This window comes from Cynara cardunculus, unplaced genomic scaffold (genome assembly GCF_001531365.2).
Source record: "Cynara cardunculus var. scolymus isolate 2C unplaced genomic scaffold, CcrdV1 Un_Scaffold_4263, whole genome shotgun sequence".
NCBI classification, from domain to species: domain Eukaryota; kingdom Viridiplantae; phylum Streptophyta; class Magnoliopsida; order Asterales; family Asteraceae; genus Cynara; species Cynara cardunculus.
Window position 1 is genome coordinate 9,990 of NW_020201815.1, and position 18,499 is coordinate 28,488.

At 35.9% G+C, this 18,499-nt stretch overlaps 2 protein-coding genes across 3 annotated transcripts; one reads left to right on the top strand and one right to left on the bottom strand.

Annotated features, from left to right (window-relative positions):
- Positions 1 to 1,492: 1,492 nt before the first annotated feature.
- Positions 1,493 to 8,525, bottom strand: LOC112503986 (aspartate--tRNA ligase, chloroplastic/mitochondrial-like). Its single transcript, XM_025107951.1, has 15 exons — positions 8,141 to 8,525; positions 7,388 to 7,531; positions 7,199 to 7,308; positions 6,557 to 6,668; positions 6,371 to 6,442; positions 5,543 to 5,634; positions 5,298 to 5,418; positions 4,567 to 4,689; positions 4,279 to 4,474; positions 3,406 to 3,593; positions 3,236 to 3,307; positions 2,758 to 2,856; positions 2,529 to 2,609; positions 2,359 to 2,416; positions 1,493 to 1,853 (listed from the first exon to the last, which is right to left on the bottom strand). Exons 1-15 carry the CDS (start codon positions 8,519 to 8,521, stop codon positions 1,681 to 1,683), a joined length of 2,022 nt encoding a protein of 673 aa, XP_024963719.1. The 5' UTR covers positions 8,522 to 8,525; the 3' UTR covers positions 1,493 to 1,680.
- Positions 8,526 to 9,058: 533 nt separating this feature from the next.
- On the top strand, positions 9,059 to 17,157 carry LOC112503985 (cytochrome c oxidase assembly protein COX11, mitochondrial). 2 transcript variants are annotated; one of them, XM_025107950.1, is made up of 8 exons: positions 9,059 to 9,162; positions 13,093 to 13,204; positions 13,792 to 14,140; positions 14,259 to 14,311; positions 14,779 to 14,851; positions 15,131 to 15,235; positions 16,539 to 16,619; positions 16,829 to 17,157. In XM_025107950.1, exons 2-8 carry the CDS (start codon positions 13,122 to 13,124, stop codon positions 16,934 to 16,936), a joined length of 852 nt encoding a protein of 283 aa, XP_024963718.1. In that variant the 5' UTR covers positions 9,059 to 9,162; positions 13,093 to 13,121; the 3' UTR covers positions 16,937 to 17,157. The 2 variants fall into 2 exon arrangements, with proteins under 2 accessions (XP_024963718.1, XP_024963717.1); XM_025107949.1 differs by lacking the exon at positions 9,059 to 9,162 and adding an exon at positions 12,217 to 12,559.
- The last annotated feature ends 1,342 nt before the right edge of the window (positions 17,158 to 18,499 follow it).

Below are 18,499 nucleotides of genomic sequence, written 5' to 3' on the forward strand. Positions count from 1 at the left end.
ATAATTAATTTTGCACTATAATTTTCACCATTTGGTTTCCAACCATGGTTATATATTTAAAAAATGATCATCAAAAGAAAGACAATYCYATGAGGCAAACCCCATTATTTGACACAAAGGCATCCAATCCACCTTTTTTATACATTTCATCTTATTCAAATCTTTCAACTTTTCACCAATGTTGGATATCTCAAAATCAACCACAATTCACCAACACCTCGATACTTAATCCTCATGATGCCACCTCAATACTCTTGGTTCTTCCTTTAATATATATATATATATATAGATTGGTTTGTTTGGTTTCCAACCATGGTTATAGATTTCAAAGAGGGTCATCCGAAGAAAGACAACCTATGAGGCAAACCCCATTATTTGACACAAAGGCATCCAATCCACCTTTTTTATACGCTTCATCTTATTCAAATCTTTCAACTCTTCACCAATATGGGATATCTCAAAATCAACCACAATTCACCAACACCTCAATACTTAATCCTCATGATGCCACCTCAATTCTTTTGGTTCTTCCTTTAATATATATATATATATATATAGAGAGAGAGAGAGATATATATATATATATATATATAGATTAGTTGTTAATAAAATCATCAACAAATAGTATTCTAATAATTCAAAAAAGTTAAATAAAATATAATTAATGAAATTTTAATACACACACGCGCACACACACACACACACATATATATATATATATATATATATATATATATTGAGAGAGATTTTACTTTTATATAAATATAGAGATATAATAATATAATTAATTTTGTACTATAATTTCTACCATTTGGTTTATTTGCTTTCTAACCATGGTTATAGATTTCAAGAGGGTCATCAAAAGAAAGACAACCCTATAAGGCAAACCTCATTATTTGACACAAAGACATCCAATCCACCTTTCTTATACAATTCATCTTATTCAAATATTTCAACTATTCACGAATGTGGGATATCTCAAAATCAACCACAATTCACCAACACCTCAATACTTAATCCTTATGACCCCTTAGTTGCGCGATGACTATAATTTTTTTAAAATTATTTAAGTTAGCTAAATGAGTCGATGATCAAGTTTATATATATGAAATTAATAATAATCAATAATTACTTTGATATATGAATCCACCTTATTATTATTAATTGTTCTTTATATGTATATATATATATTAATAAGTCTTACCGGGTAAATTGTTCTTAAATTTTTTACCATTATATTACTTGAAGACGAATATAGTAGTACTTACCGGGTAAATTATTGCATAAAATGTCGTTTTTGTGGACTAAAATCTTTTTTTATTAACCTGCATATCCAACCCGCTACACGAGCCGACTAAAAAAATTTGGCAGCATTTCGAGCGGTTAAAAAACAGGCTAGTTGTAGGGTTTAGTGTCATGGCTAGCTCACCCCACATCTCTTTTTTGACCAGTACAATACCAGTTATTGTTATAATAAATGTACAATTACTACCAATAATTTCTGACTGCTGCTTTTCTGTATCACAACTGTCGCTTTTTTAGCATCCAATGTCTAAATAACAGTAACTCATGTTGGGTCATCTCAATTTCACCATATTTCTCAAGAAACTTTAAGAACTGTTGCTACTACCATCAAAGATGAAGAAAGTCAGGTAAAAATGGCGGAAAGTCGTCGTCTGTCTACCGGATGAGACGATAAGAGAGGTCTCTGAGTTGTTCAGGATCGACCTCTGAAGGTGAACGAGTAAGAGCACATTGTGCCGTCGTCGTTTTGGGGAACGCTATCACGTCCCTTATCGAACTGCTACCGCTCAGTAGCATCACCAATCGATCTAACCCATAAGCGATTCCACCTGCAAAAACCATTCCACTTTCATCAACAAACGAAAACAAGTTTAGAACGTGGTGCTACAGCCATCATTGACGGATGGATACGCTGCGAGTTATTACTGCAACGGATCTAAATCCAAATCCCACGAAAATATTTTGAAAAGTAAAATGTAGTTATCGCTGTCAAGACAATTTCTTCAAGACTTCAAAAAGATGCATATTAATGTTCAAACCAGACCAAACCAAACATGCTCGGTACATCCCACCAGGAGGTAGGATTTGGAGGTATAATGTATACAGACCTAACCTCTATCCAAAAAGTAGCGCATGTGGTGCTTTCCGGTAATTCATCACAAAAGTTGAAAATAAACCCAACTTCCATTTTCTTGGTAAAATATGGACCACCGGTTAGTTTTGGTTATAAATTATTGATTTTGCCAACATTGCTCGTTTCTTGTCATTGTCAAGATGTAATTTCATCGTTTATTATAAGTACTGGAGTTCTGATCAGGTGATGGCTTTTGTTACCGTGTGGAGGAGCACCCATGTCAAGAGCTTCCAGAAGATACCCAAACTTGGCTTCAGCCTGCAAATAGATAAAGCAAGCACCTTGTAATCATTATCTGCCCAATAAGACCATTTGAACCATCAATAGTTAATTTATGTGAGGTTCAACCAACGAGCAACTATGGGTTCACCTGCTCTAGGGGAATGCCAATGATCTCTAGAACCTTTTGCTGGACATCTCGCCGATAAATTCTCAAACTTCCTCCACCAATCTGAAATTGAACCAAATAAAAAAGAATCCTTGTAAAAGATTCAACATTTCATCTCATGAATCTCATGCATATATATATATATGATTGGCACAAAAAATAATCAAGTATCAACAAATGGAAACAAAACCTCTTACTACAACAAATATACCTCGACACCATTGTAGACCATGTCATAAGCCAAGGCACGAGCGGAAGCAAGATCATTCATGTCCTCGGGATTTGGAGCAGTAAAAGGGTGATGAAGCGCCTGCAAAGGTAACACGGTCTAGCTTTAATTGGCGAGGAAAATAGCAGTTTTGTTTGAACTATTACTCCCTCCGTCCCAAAATAAATGTCCTCAATGGAAAGAACACAGTTTTAGCGGGCATGGCCAGCTCCCATAGTGTGACGGGAAGTGTGTACAAGGCCCGGGAACAGATTCAAACAACTTTATAATTAACTAAATGACAATTTTGCCCTTGAGGGAGTAATGAATATCTCCATCTCATAATTAAGGGTAGAATTGGAAAGTAGGCACTTACTTTTGGAAGTRGACACTTATTTTGGGACWAATCAGCATAGAAATGTGGACAYTTATTTTTGGGAGAATGGAGTATTAATTAACATTTATTCAGCATRGTACAAACCTCAAGCCTCTGCTCGGCATCATTCCATTCAAACATCGGAAAATCTGTTACCCACAAGATAGAATGCTTGGACTGCATATCATACAAAAATAACATTTTAACATAATATGCGCATGCATAAAAGGATGAAGAAAAGTGAGTCCATGTGACCATGAACAATAAAAACTCACATGGTCAACCATGCCCATCATGTTGGCTATATACAGCCTTAGCCGGTCTAATGTTTTGTTAACTGATGCAGGGAAGCCTACTGCAAACAAGATAAGGTCGCCTGATCCTGCCTCGCATCTTTTCAGAAACAATTCTTTTTTCGTGGGATCCAAACTTGATGTTAGTGCAGAAATCCCTTCAAGTTGCCCTACAAGTAACGAATTCCATCTATAAACAAAAATATCCATAACCAATGGGATGCAACAAATATCCACATATAGACATATACGATCCATATCTATATCTGGGATTTGAATATGAATATTGATCACATTTCTATCAAAATATACTTAATATCCGAGGCCCATAATCTTWCTCATATAAGATAATAACATGTAATTGATAGTACAAGTTGTTGAATTAAAATAMTAATATAAGGATGTGTGTTCTACTAAGTAAATAATGTTTCCAACAATTAAAATAAAATTATATTYGTTGCTCATTACATAAAATATTTTTACCGCTAATATTTATGCATTATACTTCTAATTCTCATCAAATATCAAGYAAAAAGTATATACTATCGGAATTGATCTGCGAAAGAATAGATATATCAAATATCCACAAAGCAGTGACTTTAAAGAGCATGTAAGTAAACCACAAGGGTGGTGCYCGATTGGTTTGAGCTTGGGCTCCAAAGGTCAAAAGTGTCTGGAGGTCCCAGGTTCGAATCCAAGGAGGAATAMAAATCCCTTGTGGCCACGGAGGTTCAAATGTCGTGACTCCGGGATACCCGCGAAGCGGGTGGTACCCTGAATTAGTCAGCTGGCATAGCGGGTTGGATATCCATGTCAATAAAAAAAAAGGAGCATGCAAGTATTCTTAATTATTACCATCTTCCAAGATCTTCAAAAATGGCAACCCCTTTGCCCCAGATTTGATTGCTTCACTGACAATATCACCTTTCTTCAGAGCAGTGTTGGAAAAAGCTTTTGCTCCTGAAGGCACACATATTACCTTGATAAYCCCTCCACTACTCAATGCATCTGCGAAAACTTTGAAGGAGGAATCTGAGAAAATATCAGAAACCTGCAAWTGCAACAATAACAATAAGGAGAAACATGAATCTTTYGATACAACAAAGCACAAAAGAACTACRCAGTGCAAAGAAAAATGTTTACGTCTTTGAGTTGAAGATCAAAACGGGTATCYGGCCTGTCTGAGCCATAACGACTAATTGCTTCAGCATATGTAAGCCTTGGGAAAGGMTTTGGTAGTTCTACGCCTTTGATATCTAGAAAAACCTGCAACATGCTAACAGTTTATACTTTGCTGTAGATTTGCATCGGGCCTTAGATAGCTCATTTGACAGTTCRAAATCAMAKTGATTAAGTAGACTACAGAAGAACAAGATMTAGGGATGAACTTATAAACGTATTTGAAAATGTACACATTTCAAACTAAACCATAAGAGGAAAAAATTACCTCATAATTAACACATTAAATATATAATATACACATGCCTATGCTTAAGTCTTWTCCTACTTTTTTAAGAGATACMWAAGTTGCCCTTGTGGTATCCCAGTCCAATATCTGTGTGCTAGTAGTCAACAATTTGAAGATACGGTCAATGCCGCACACATGCACATACTCACACCCCAAAACGTGAAAGAACCRCACCCTTAAAGCCAATATAAAGAAGCAAAACTACAGACAACATAACTCAACTTGATGCACCAAAAGTCCTTGGCTCTATCAACAAAAGTATTCATTCACAACCTTTCTATGACTCAAACACATGATCTTCCRCTCACAAATGAGAAACTGGTACAAGTTTGAGTCATTTTAAATAAGAAGAAAGATAGTTTARAATCAAACCATCTTTCCYCATTGCATATCAAGTGTTTCTAACCTTTCTAATCAAATCTTCATTGAGCCTTAACATGTCCTCAAGAGGGGTGAAAGCCAATTCCATATCCAATTGTGTGAATTCAGGTTGCCTATCCGCCCTTAGATCTTCATCCCTAAAACATCTGCAAGAAAACAAYRTTGAATWAGTTGAAAMGCAAAAACCCATGTAACAAGAAACACAGCAAGCTCTMCAAGTAACTGTCAACAAACAATTTATATCTGATGACAAAATAAATAAAAGGGCACCTTGCTATTTGATAGTATTTGTCAAATCCAGAGACCATTAGCATTTGCTTGAACAGCTGTGGACTTTGGGGCAAAGCATAGAATGTTCCTGGCTTCATAAAGCGAACTAGTATAAAATTAGAATACAATTACCAATAGATCCCACCAACCATAWAATTCCTGAATAAATTCTAACATCARCAAGATATCTAATATMTGTTTGTTTGTCATYGCGAAKACTTTGGAATACATCTAATATCTGAAGCCAACTACATTTKWTTTACATACTTGTGTCAAACAAATCACAACTAGCTCACTTTAAAGTCAAAGCTACATTCGATTTACATGCTAGGCATTCTATGTGATTTGATTCCTCTAGAAATCTCTTTTAGGTAGTCTTTGCCCACTATCAATTGCATGTAGTTGAATTGTTTCTTGATCCAGAGTTCCATTATGTAATTTGTAAAACTAAACAAGATGAAGAGATGATAACAGGTACGTATGCTTGCATATCAAAGAAGGTTCSTTAGACTCCCCCATAGGTTCTTCGTTGTTCGGACCTCCTCTGGCTCTAGTAAATAGGTTGTAGAGGAATTATTGTTGGTGTTTTGTGTATGCATTTTAGTTTAAGCATTCGGAGTATATATGTAGCAACCAATGAGATTATTTACAGGTTAAACCGACCTTTATACATGCATCATATCACACATAGTTTAAGTAACTTGAGGTCTAAAAGAAAGAAAAGAAGGGATAAACAAACTTATAATCAAATAAACTTATAATCAGTTTTAATCACATGCAAAATTAGCTAAGAAAAGTGCATGTGGAATGGTAGAAGAAATTTAATACCTGGACTCTCGATGGAACCAGATAATCCCGAGCACCTTCAGGAGTCGACCTAGAGAGTATTGGAGTCTCAATCTACCTTACACCCATGAAAAATTCAGGATCAAAACAAAGTACGGATGAACAGTTTTTAAAGAAGCCAAATGTTCTGTATTTGATAAGTTCAAACCTAAGTTCTCAAGAAAGTACCTCCACAAAACCATGTACATCTTCTAAATACCTTCGCATAAGCTTCACTACTTGATGTCGCAGCATTATGTTGGAATTCATTTGTGGTCGACGTAGATCAAGACAACGATATCTACAAAATGAGTCTTAATACTTCACCAAAAGAGTTCCCAAAAAATAGAATCCATCTTTAGTGTAAATGTTAAAAAAAATAACGATTATCAATGTAATATGGGACAAGATTATAAGACCAGAAATAGTTCATATCGAGACATGTGGTCATAGTTGGCTAAGTGACCAACAAAGGACTAACAAGATCATTTTCTGTGAAATCAAAGTCTTTTCAACTAGTGTAAATGAAAATAGCTGTGTCTAGCTAAATTGATAATAAGATGGTTGCTCAAAAATTGTTCATCTGATGCTTATGTATGAAAACAGCCGCTCTACTCTTTTGGGAAATTAGGTGTGTGTACATCCCATCCCCGAAACCGGTTTGGTCTTATGCTTATGTAAATGAAAATATTGGTGTAATTATAAATGCCAACATGAACATGTCACACTGACACCTGGTTTAAACTATGAAACTCGAAGTAGGGCAAAATCTTTTTATTCAAACCAGAAAAACAGCAGTCAATCTCACTCAGATGTCAGATAGAAAAAGACCTCAGGCGAATTTCCTCTTTGATAGAATCTTTTGCATCCTCTGCACTGGTAACCAAGAATGGCAACTTAGCCCTCACGGAATTCAACACTTGGACTAGCTCTGCAGTGACCTGAAGTATATTTAAATTACAACAYTAAGATGATMTATAGCTATTTGAAAAGCCTAAATCACAAGTAAAGTAACCCCACCTCTATAATGCCAGTCTTCATGTTTTTATTAATCRAATCACTTGGACGGAGCCGAACAACACCTTCTACAGACACGACATACTCGATTCTCAAGTCATTCACCATAGAATGAGCATCAGGGAATTCATTAGGAAGAGTTGTAACCTGATTTTAATAAATCCAACCGTCATTCATTCATTCATTCATTAATACATCTAAAGCAAGACGGTAACTTGCTCTAATTTAGATTGCTATTTATAAATAAAAACAATATAACATGGTTCTCTATTAATATCATAAACCACATTGGCATTAACATATACACATTAAGATAAATCTTTGCTCTATGTTCGAGCTAATGATGCAAATTTATAAGTAAATAGATATGGGATTAAGAGCTCCACAGCTTGTGGTTTCTTGATGTAAAATTTAGACATATTCAAGTAATTAATCATGAATCAAACATGCCATAAGCAAGAAGACAGTGCAATGGTAAAATCTACTTTTGGGGGGTCTTATTTCTTATTCGTTGTAAACTTTCCAAGTTAGAAAACACCAATATGACCGTTATTCATTGCACCTAAACATTTATTCCACATATAATGAACAAAAGCCCAAATAACCAATTAGAAAGGGAAGTACAATGTAATCCAAATTCGAAATTTTAGAAAAACTCAAAAGGCATAATGAAATAATCGATGATGGAACCGATTCATAGTTTCAAAATTCAGCATTGGAATCAAGAAAAGGCATCAAACAAACAAAAAGACGAACCTGAACGATTCCAGAATGGTCTCTRAGATTAATGAAAGTGAGCCCACCATGACCCCGATGAAGTGCGACCCACCCACACAATCTAACCCGTCTACCCACATCATCCTCAGATAATTCGCCGCATAGACCATTTCGATTGACCCATTCAAGAGTGGCGGTTTCTTGAACGGATCCGGGTAGGGATTRTTGTGGTTGTTCCTTACCAGTTGCCGGGAAATTACTGACAACCGGTTCAGTCGTGGAAGCAGACACAGAAGAGAAAGATTTTCTCAAAAGGGGTTTGAGAATTAGGCGATTAACACGAAACAATGGAAGTGATTGACGGGAGAGATGTCTGGATCGAATTGCTATGTCGGGTAAGACCCGGAGAATTACGGACATGGYTTTGCAGATGGTGGAGGAAGGGCTTATCTATTACCCTGAGACGAYGGGAGGGTTTTATGGATTGCAAGTTACTTCATATTTGATCCCTGAGGTTTCAAAGTTAGTCAATTTTGGCCCATAMGTTTAATATTTTATAATTAAGAAACTATTTTTGAAAAAACAAAACATTACAATTGTTTTATTAGGATAATTATTCTTTTGTTATTACAATTATTTTCTTTAAACAATNATAATTAAGAAACTATTTTTGAAAAAACAAAACATTACAATTGTTTTATTAGGATAATTATTCTTTTGTTATTACAATTATTTTCTTTAAACAATAATTTATTACTTTTAACCATTTCTTTGGTTTTTACCTTTTTTTGCCTTTCCTCTCGTTTATCTACAACAAGAAATAAACAAAAACCACTTCCATCGCTTCCTCCCGCTTCCTTCACCCATCGCTTCCTCCCGCCCTAATCAATCCTCCTCGCCGGTGCTCCCTTCCCGTCCCGTCCCGTCCCGTCCCGTCCCGTCCCTTGCGAAGCTGTGCCCTAATCGGTTTGCCTCCTCGCCGGTGCTGTCTTCCTTTCCCCTCGCGAAGCTGCTCCCTAAACCGCCCTTCCTGTTTGCCGGCGTCTCCCATCACTCAGCAGGTAAATCATATAACCCCTTTTGTATAGCATTAGACATGCTCGATTCAGTTATTATCTCAAAGTTGTGTTTGCACTTTCCCCTTCTTGAAGACAAAACAGTAACCAATTGTTAGGGCACAAATCCATCTTTGTACCCAAAGTTATTTACAAACAATTTCTGGATAAGCACCTTAGAATGAAGCACAACATAAAGGTGTAGTAAAGATAGAAAACTTACTTGAAAATGCACAAGGGTTCTGCCCTAATTTGCTGTCATGCATTATAGTATAAACAGGGGCGTGTTTAACTGGTTATTTACAAACAATTTCCTACTGTTCTGCCCTATTCCTTTTATTTTAGTTGTTCAGTAAATCTGGTTCATCACATTTGCCCACTCTCCCTTTTCCCTCTAGCCTCTATCCATTTGTTATCTTGTGTGTTTTACCATAGCAGTTAACCAAATTCTGATAGCATAGCAATAACATACTTCTTTTGGTTTAACCAGAATCATTTATAAATACCTCAACCCTCAAGTAGTGTTTAACTGGTTCCATGTCTTTGATACTAGAGTTTTTGTTCAAAATGCCTTTTTACATCAGTGATGGCTGTTTGATCCAAATGCTTACTGCTTAATTGTTTTCACATTATGCCTCATCAATTTTTAGGTTTGATTGTTAAATATGCATTATGGATGAAAAGGTTTGATTGTTAAATTTTTGGTTAAATAGATAGATTTAAGAAAATGAAAGAGATTTGGTGATTAGAATAATTACAAAAAAAAAAAAATCTAAATCCAAATCCTACAAACCAAACAGAGGAATGGATTTCAAATCAAATCCAAATCCTGCAAACCAAACACAGGAATGGATTTTAAATCCAATCCAATCCAAATCCCATGGAATCCAAATCCCTCAGAAACATTCCTGCAAACCAAACGCACATCAGTTAGCCATAACCAACGCTGTTATCTAAGTGTACAAATATCATTCTTGAGTGGTATGCCCCTAATCGTCACACATATGACTCCCCTCTCGGCCCTTCCATTAACCACTTGTTTTACCCCATCATCTCTTATCCTCCTTGCCCTACAAACAACTCYGCTCTTCAACGTGGTATGATTTTTGTAGATCCTTTGAAACAGTCTTTTACCCATCCATTTCGATAGATTTTAGGTTTAAACAAATTTTATTATTTCATATGCAATTTGTTTTTAGATTCAGACACAAAACAAACGCCACCATTTGCAAYCTTTTATTGTAGTTAAAGGTCTTCATCCCTACCTCTTTGTTTAGACACCACCATAAGCAGGGGCSGATCCAGTTTTTGAGGACTAGGGGGAAAGGCCCCCAGTTAAAGACCAAAACCGTTTGTTGACTAGCTTAAATTTTCTATTTTCACACTCGTCTTACATGGTTTCCCTCCAGTCCCATATGACCATATGCTTCCCTCCCCAAATCCCATCCAACGTGCTCTCGCCCTATTAATTTCCTGGATCCGACACTGRCCATAAGAAAGTAATTATGTTTAGTGAGTTCCGAGAGGCACCTCTCAAACCCCTCCCTTGCCRGGCAAGGGAACCCTTTAAATAAGCATTCTCTATTTGTTTATTTTTGTAGTTGAAATGATCAATTCCGAATTGATTCTTTATAACAACTAAAAGAGAATGACATAAGTTTTAAAAAAATCAATTTGTAAGATCATACCATTATTCACTCGCACCTATTGTCCTCCTACTCACTCTCACAGGGCAGACGAGCTCTCTTGAAATTGATTCTGAAATCGGTATGTTGGTTCTCCTTTCTCCATCTTGATTATTGGTTTAGGTAAAACCCTAAAAATTTATTGCTTTTGAACTTTAATTATGATTTTTGATTTATAAATAAATCCGATTTGTTTTAATGTGTAATGTGTTCAATTGTTTTTAAGTCTAAACTATATGGATAAATGTATAAATAGTAGTATGACAAAAACTCTTAAAAACTATTTTTCATGCATGCAGTACTGTTTATTAATGTATATTACTTACAATTCAATATTATAAATAAATTGTGCGTAAGTACAACTTATTAAAGCTTCTTATTTGAATTCGTGTAATTAACTGCAGATAAACGTAGTCAAATACAAGATAAACATTTCATTTTAAATATAAAAAATCTAAAATAAAATTAAAATAATCATTGAGTTCTAACAAAATACTTGATCATTATCCTTATAAAAATAACAATATTATTAAAAATCAAAAATGAATTACTTCATTGCTAAATCTAAATTAAATTATAATGAAAATTTTGAATTAAAGAAATTACACCAAAAACAATAACTTTTAAATAGTTAATTTGATACTGATATTGATATATTTATTTTCGAAATTTTATGATATCTTTAAATTTGTATTTTATTCAAAAACAAAAACATTATTCATTTCTCAAAACAACATAAAAACCGTATTAAAACATCTACAGAAACTGAATAAAACGAAACACCAAAATCAAGATATATCTCGTTGTATTGTACGAGTACCGTTTTAATAGTAGTATAATATGTTAGTTTAACTAAATTAGTAGAAAATCAACTAAAAACAGAATCAAATAAGTTACTTTTATTCGGATAAACCAAACCGTTTAAATAAAAAATAAAAACCTGAAACCGTTTGATCGAGATGAATTATTTGGTTTTGAATTTTTTCGACACTTTTAAAGTATATATAAGTTTCTGGATTCGCGATCGACACGTTTGTTGAACTCTATATTGAAGTAATATCACTTATTCAATTCTCCAGCCCAGAAGCAACGTATATGATATATATGGTTTTGGTTGCGGTAACGTCATCAAATTCGGGTGTGTTTGGTGTGCTGGACAAGGTGGGACAGAACAGGACAAAACACATTTGTCCTATGTTTGGTATGACTTAATATGGAAATAAGTAGAACTAAGCAGGACAAGGTGGGACACGGTTGTTCTCTACTACCCCTGGAACTAAGTTGAACATAAGCTTTTTTTTACCACACTACCCCTTCCCCACAGCCTCCATCGCTTCCTTTCTTCCCCACATCCTTTTCCCGTATCCTCCATCGCTTCCTCCATAGCTTTCCATCGCTTCTATACAATCGACGACTACTAAATCGGCCCTGTTCAGACGTCTTCAACCTCTTCGCTCCTGCTCCTGCACCTGCCAAAGACGCCGCCCCTCACCACCATATTCCACCCCATGATGGAAACACGCCGGATTTTCCTGTAAGAATCGTTGATCTATAAATCTGGTGAGTTTACTACACGAATCGCTTTTCATCGAACATCAAAAACCCTAAACCAAATCGAGCGGAAACGTAAAAATCGTCGCCGTAAAAGGGAACGAGGGTTTTCTAGTTCTTCAACAACTCAAGCAACGGTTCTTCAATAATATAAGCAACGATTTGAGGTATGTTTGGTATGCTTAAGTAATGATTTACTGATGTTTAGAAACGTTAAATGAGTCGATTGGTTTGGTTTTGGTTTTTGGTTTTGAGGTTTTCAATGCCGGATAGATCGTTAACTCATGGGACTGTGATTAGGGCATAGTTATTGGAATTATAGTTTTTCGAAGCAATTTGCCAAGTAATTTTAGTCCATTTCTTCAGCATTGGATTAGGGTATAGTTATTGGAATTATAGTTTTTCTGTATTGATTTTAATATTCGTAATTAACCTGTATTCGTAGTGAAAAAACACTAAACAACTCACTGGGGTACATTGGTCATTTTAACCCGTTATGTCCTGTCCTGTGTTACCAAACGCCGAACAGCTGTCCTGTGTTACCAGACGCCGAACAGCTGTCCTGTGTTACCAGACGCCGAACAGCTGTCCTGTCCAGCCTGTCTGCGTACCAAACGCACCCAGCCATCCCATTTCTATCTCATACCCTATTCTCGTTATTCTGCTTCTGATCCTACCAGATATGTTCACATAATTATAGGTGGTGATTGCAAGACACTATCATTGAGCATGTCATTGGCCAGGCTCTATGCAAGATCCTCTCACTTCTCTTCCCTTTGCAAAACCCTAAATCACACCCCTGTCCGATCGAGGTAATTTCTTGACTTGCTAAACWTTTTTCAAGTAATTATCTGYTRTCTGCGACTTTATGGTTTCATGTTTTAYTTGTATGCATATCTCTACACACTTGAATTGAATTGCTCAAACCTATTTGGAATGGAAATATACGATTTTCTGCTTGTGGGATTGTAGTTTTCTARTGGTATCTGTTATTGTCCTCKATATGTATTTTGAAACACTCGAAGGGCTTATCTGAATCTTGATTGCCTTTGCCAACAYTAAGACCCCAGGGCAAGGGCTAACTGCCTCTATGATCTGCTGCCCAAGGGGTATGGAATCCCCTTTTTATTGTTTTTTTCTTTTGTTTTAGAAGAAAGCCATGAAGCAGGAGCTTTGTAATAGAATGATCATGATTTAGTATTGGGGTGTACARTATTTCCTTTTCAATTTTATCATTATTGGTGAAGATTTCCTAATATGCTAYCAAGCTCCAATGCTCTTTGTTGSTAACWACTTGCTCTAGCTTATAATTGTTATTGCCCATGTATGTTGGCGATTTAAATTGGTAGACGTATGTATGCATTCTATAATTGTTTTCGAGCCATTTTTGTTGATTCAGGTGTCTACTTGAAGTTGGACAGAGAATATATAATTCTGTGGGAGCTAGTAGTTCTAGACATGGCCAATGYTGTTCTGAATTCCGAAATTTCACGTCTGGATCTGAACTCAGTARGAAGTCTTTCAATAAAATTTCCCACTTGGGAGTTGGGTACTTGAAGAGACCTTATGTGYTGGGTTCTCATCATCAGTATACTACAAATGTCGTTAGAGAACAGAAATCAAGGAAGATACTTTATTACTTAACAGGTTTGGTGTTTGCAATGGTGGGATGTACTTATGCTTCAGTTCYTTTGTATAGGAGGTTTTGTCAAGCTACTGGCTATGGGGGTACTGTTCAACGGCGTGAGGTATGCACAAGGCTTTCTGATTTCTTTAGCTTTGAATTATCTTGTGGGCATCTCTCACAATTAACATAAAACCTCATATACTTCTTCCATTATTTTGTTTTATCCTTTCCCTCTCCAGACTGTAGAAGAAAAGATTGCAAGACATGCTCAAGATGGAACTGTCACCAATAGGTGTGTTATTTCAGAATCTAATGGAACCTACAAAATTCTTTTTTTTTTTTTTTGAAAGGGTGTCCAGGCCAAAGCCCGACTAATCCCCGACAATTTTGGAGGTTAAACAAGGTCCCACTTAAATGTCGACAACACTCCCCTCCCAGGGCTCGAACTCGGGTTCATGACTATGTCATGCCCAAGCCTTTACCACTAGGCTGGAAGGTCTTTGACACCTACAAACTTCTTTATAGATTGTTTCAAATCTTCTTTAATTCAAGAGTTCCGTTGATGAATGAGTCAATATACCTACAACTACTTGTAAATGTGGGACATTTTGTTTCTACAATTTTACTATGCCTATCTTTAGGAAGAAGGTAAAACAAAACAAAGTTCACTTCTCAAAAAGTGAAGATAAAATCTTTTTCTTTCTTCCTTGGGCTGCTCTTGTGCATGTTTCTTACAATACGTTGGTTTTATTACTACAGGGAGATTGTGGTGCAGTTCAATGCTGATGTGTCAGATGGAATGCCTTGGAAGTTCATCCCCACTCAAAGAGAGGTATTTTAATTTTCTACCATAAGATTACCACCGTTGTTGTAACATTTCAGATTACTTGGTTGTTAGTTTACAAGGGCAAGTGTTCCAACGTTTTGAAACTAATGGATCATCATAGGGACTGTCAAACCAAACCAAACATACCAGTATATCCCACCAGGAGATAGTGTCAGGGGAGGGTATGATGTACGCAGACTGTACCTCATAGGGACTGATATATTGTCTTTTTTAATATCTTATCTGGCTTAAATGATTTTCACTTTGAACCCCTTGTATATGTAGGTCAGGGTAAAGCCGGGAGAGAGTGCTCTTGCCTTCTACACTGCCGAAAATCGTAGTTCAACACCTATAACTGGCATGTCTACATATAATGTTACCCCCATGAAGGTAATAATGTTCATTTCTCATTTGATGTGTACTGATGGGTTCAGCTGGTATAGTCTCCTGATTTATCGAGTCAATAGAGGACTGAGCTTACACTCTGGGCAAAGTTGCTTCCACTTCAATCCTGATGTATTGAGTCAATGCGTTCAGCTTATGCAAATAAGGCTTGCCAATCAATATCAAACATTTTAATTATCGATCCACAAAAGAGCTTCAAATTTGCTTTTGCCTCGGCAACTCTACAATCTATAAGAGAGATCATCATAAACGTTCCAGTTTAGTGTGGACACTACAATTGATAACCTCATCTGCTTCTTGTGAGACTCATGTTTTGGTTATAGTTAGAGTGCCATCTATAAAAGTGAAGACATCCATTTTTTACTACTCGAGGATATTAGTTACATAGATGACCCATAACATTTGCTTAAGCAGATGCATCTGTTGGAAGGAGCAGTACTTGCTTCTTAGATGTAATGATACACTAAGCTTGGTGTGGATTGAATTAGCTTTGTCTACGTCAAAAGGAAAGCCAGATTAAGATAACCGATTAGTTAGTGAGCTGTGAAGGATTCATAAAAAAGCTATCTCTATAAGTAGCACCCCCTCATTTGCTATTCCGGCCTGTGAGTATTTCTACCAGGGACGTTGATGAACATGCGGAAGAATAGCTTGATAGAGATTTGGTGCTTTGTGTTAATATAGTTTATTTTTTTGTCTTGAGGAGATTGATTTCTAGATTCCTCCTTTTTGGTTTTAGGTCACCTTTGACTACCGATGATCTTTTGAAATACAAATTTTTCTCTTGATTCAAGTGGTAGTAGATCATATTTAGTGAATATTTGGGAGGAAGGTTTGTATTGGGTTCTAGTCAACATTCCCAATAAGTCGTCTTTAACTTTTGATTCTCTCTATGGAGAATATGTGATATTCATCATAAAAGATAATGATAATATTATGATAAAGGATAAAACAAGAGGAAAGAATGGGAAAAAAATAAACTGGTTGTAGTTGTAAGGTTCTGCAACTAATGAGAGAGTTCAAGTTGAGAGTTCTAGCCTTCTAGGCCCCAACAAATAAATTCTAACCGAAATACAGTTGTCATGTAACAAAACAATTCTTGATCTAGAATATCATTTGTAATATTGCATATCTGAACCAAGATGGAGAAAGTTGAAACGTAAGATTTCTTGCTACAACAACACTTGTTTTTTGAGGACGCTTTAGTGTTCTTGCCCTCTTCGACTTAATAACATATTTTAAATCTTTGTGCACTTTCCGAAATTGGTAATTTTATGTGGCTGTGCAGGCTGCAGTTTACTTCAACAAAATACAGTGCTTTTGCTTTGAGGAGCAGCGTCTTCTTCCAGGCGAGCAGATTGATATGCCTGTAAGTATGCCTTCGTTCATCTGTTAAAAGACTATTACCACCCTCTGTCCCATGAAAGTTATACACACGATACGCAAAATGGTTGCTTTATTTCACAAAAAAATAAACCGTAGTTTTCATGGGTACTCCTTTGTGGTAAGTTTTATGGGACCAAGGGAGCAAACATCATATTTGTGTGGAAAATATCAACCAACTTCTTCAACTTGTAGGTGTTCTTTTATATAGACCCGGAGTTCGAAACGGATCCTAGGATGGATGGTATCGACAATATAATCCTGTCGTATACGTTCTTCAAGATCGGTGAAGATAAGTTATAATCCTTTCTTCTTTACTTGTATCCCCAAAGGATTGAATTTGATCAGCTTACAGAAAGTGAGATTCTAAGTTTTGCTTCTATCTAATCCATTGTAGTCATACCCACACTTGTAAGATGAAAAATAGTTTCTATGGATCAGGTGTTCATTAACTTCCCATTTGTGGCTGGCAATGGCAACATCATTAATAATAAGTATATGACCATTTGATCTATTTTTCCTCTTTTAGCATCTGTAAATCTGTCGTATGGTCATGCACCGGTTGTTGAAGACTCTGGACTTTGGAGGCCGAGGAGGCCTTCGATCCCACCCCAGTCTGTCGTTGAGTACAACCCTTTGTTCTTTTTGGCACAAACCTCCGAAGGACTTCTTGAAATGCAACACAAACGCCATGACATTTGAGCCAAACAAGTTGTCACAACGATGGAATGTAGCGTAGACGTTGTCCAACAACGGCAAACGATGACAAGGATGTCAATTTATGAGCTTATGTGCTGATAACATGTTAAACGGGAAAAACGAAATAGAGTAACAATAGAATAAAGAGAACGAATCTGTTATTCTCATTAATGATAAGCCTTTTATATAGAGATGAGAGATGAGTTACAAGTAGATAACTATAAAGAGAGATTAATTCTAATTTATCTTTATCATCATATCATTTAGACGATGACACATTTATCCTACAATGCTTGTCAAATTAAATTATTTATTTTGAAAAAAAAAATGTTTTGAAATCAATAATTATGGAAGGGAAATTCGAGTTTCTGTGCTTAGTAGAGCGTTTATTTACAAATGACGCTAATTCAGTTTTAACATTATTATTTGTATTTCGAGGCCTTTAATTAAAATATTTAATATCTAAGGTTTAAATTAATTTTCAACCAATATAAAAACATTTAAATAACACATTATATGGGTGGAAATCGGCCAAAAACGATTAATTTACACATTCTATCTACTTAAAGATTTTGAATTTAAAACAGAGATGTTTTCATATACTTATATCATGAGTTGGGTTTACGTGAGACAAACATGTTTTTATGAGACCACTTTTTTACGCTGTGATGGTAAAAAAAAAAGCCGAACCTTCACAGTAAAAACAATGTGAAAGTTATCTTCATAGCGTTTTGCTGTGAAGTTTCAAGCATATTTTGTTACCAACATCAACAATAAAATCAGAACCTTGGATGGAAACAAAAATAACCTACTCATCGTGGGTTAAGTTTTTTAAGTTGCACACAACAGCCTACAAGGTTATGAACCATATTGACGACACCCCTTCACCCGATAAAGATGATGCCTGCTATGACGAATGGAAGGAAATCGATGCTCTCGTTTTACAGTGGATTTATAGCACTGTGTCAGACGATCTCGTGGTACAAAATCTGGAAAACACCACCACTGCAAAGACGGCTTGGAATAAGGTCAAGAATATTTTTCTAAGCAACAAAGGATCACGAGCCGCGTCTCTTGAACATGAGTTCACTAACCTCACACTTGCCAAGTGTTCTTCCATTGATGTCGACAACCTGGTAAGTGACTCACGTCCTGTTTTAAGATGGC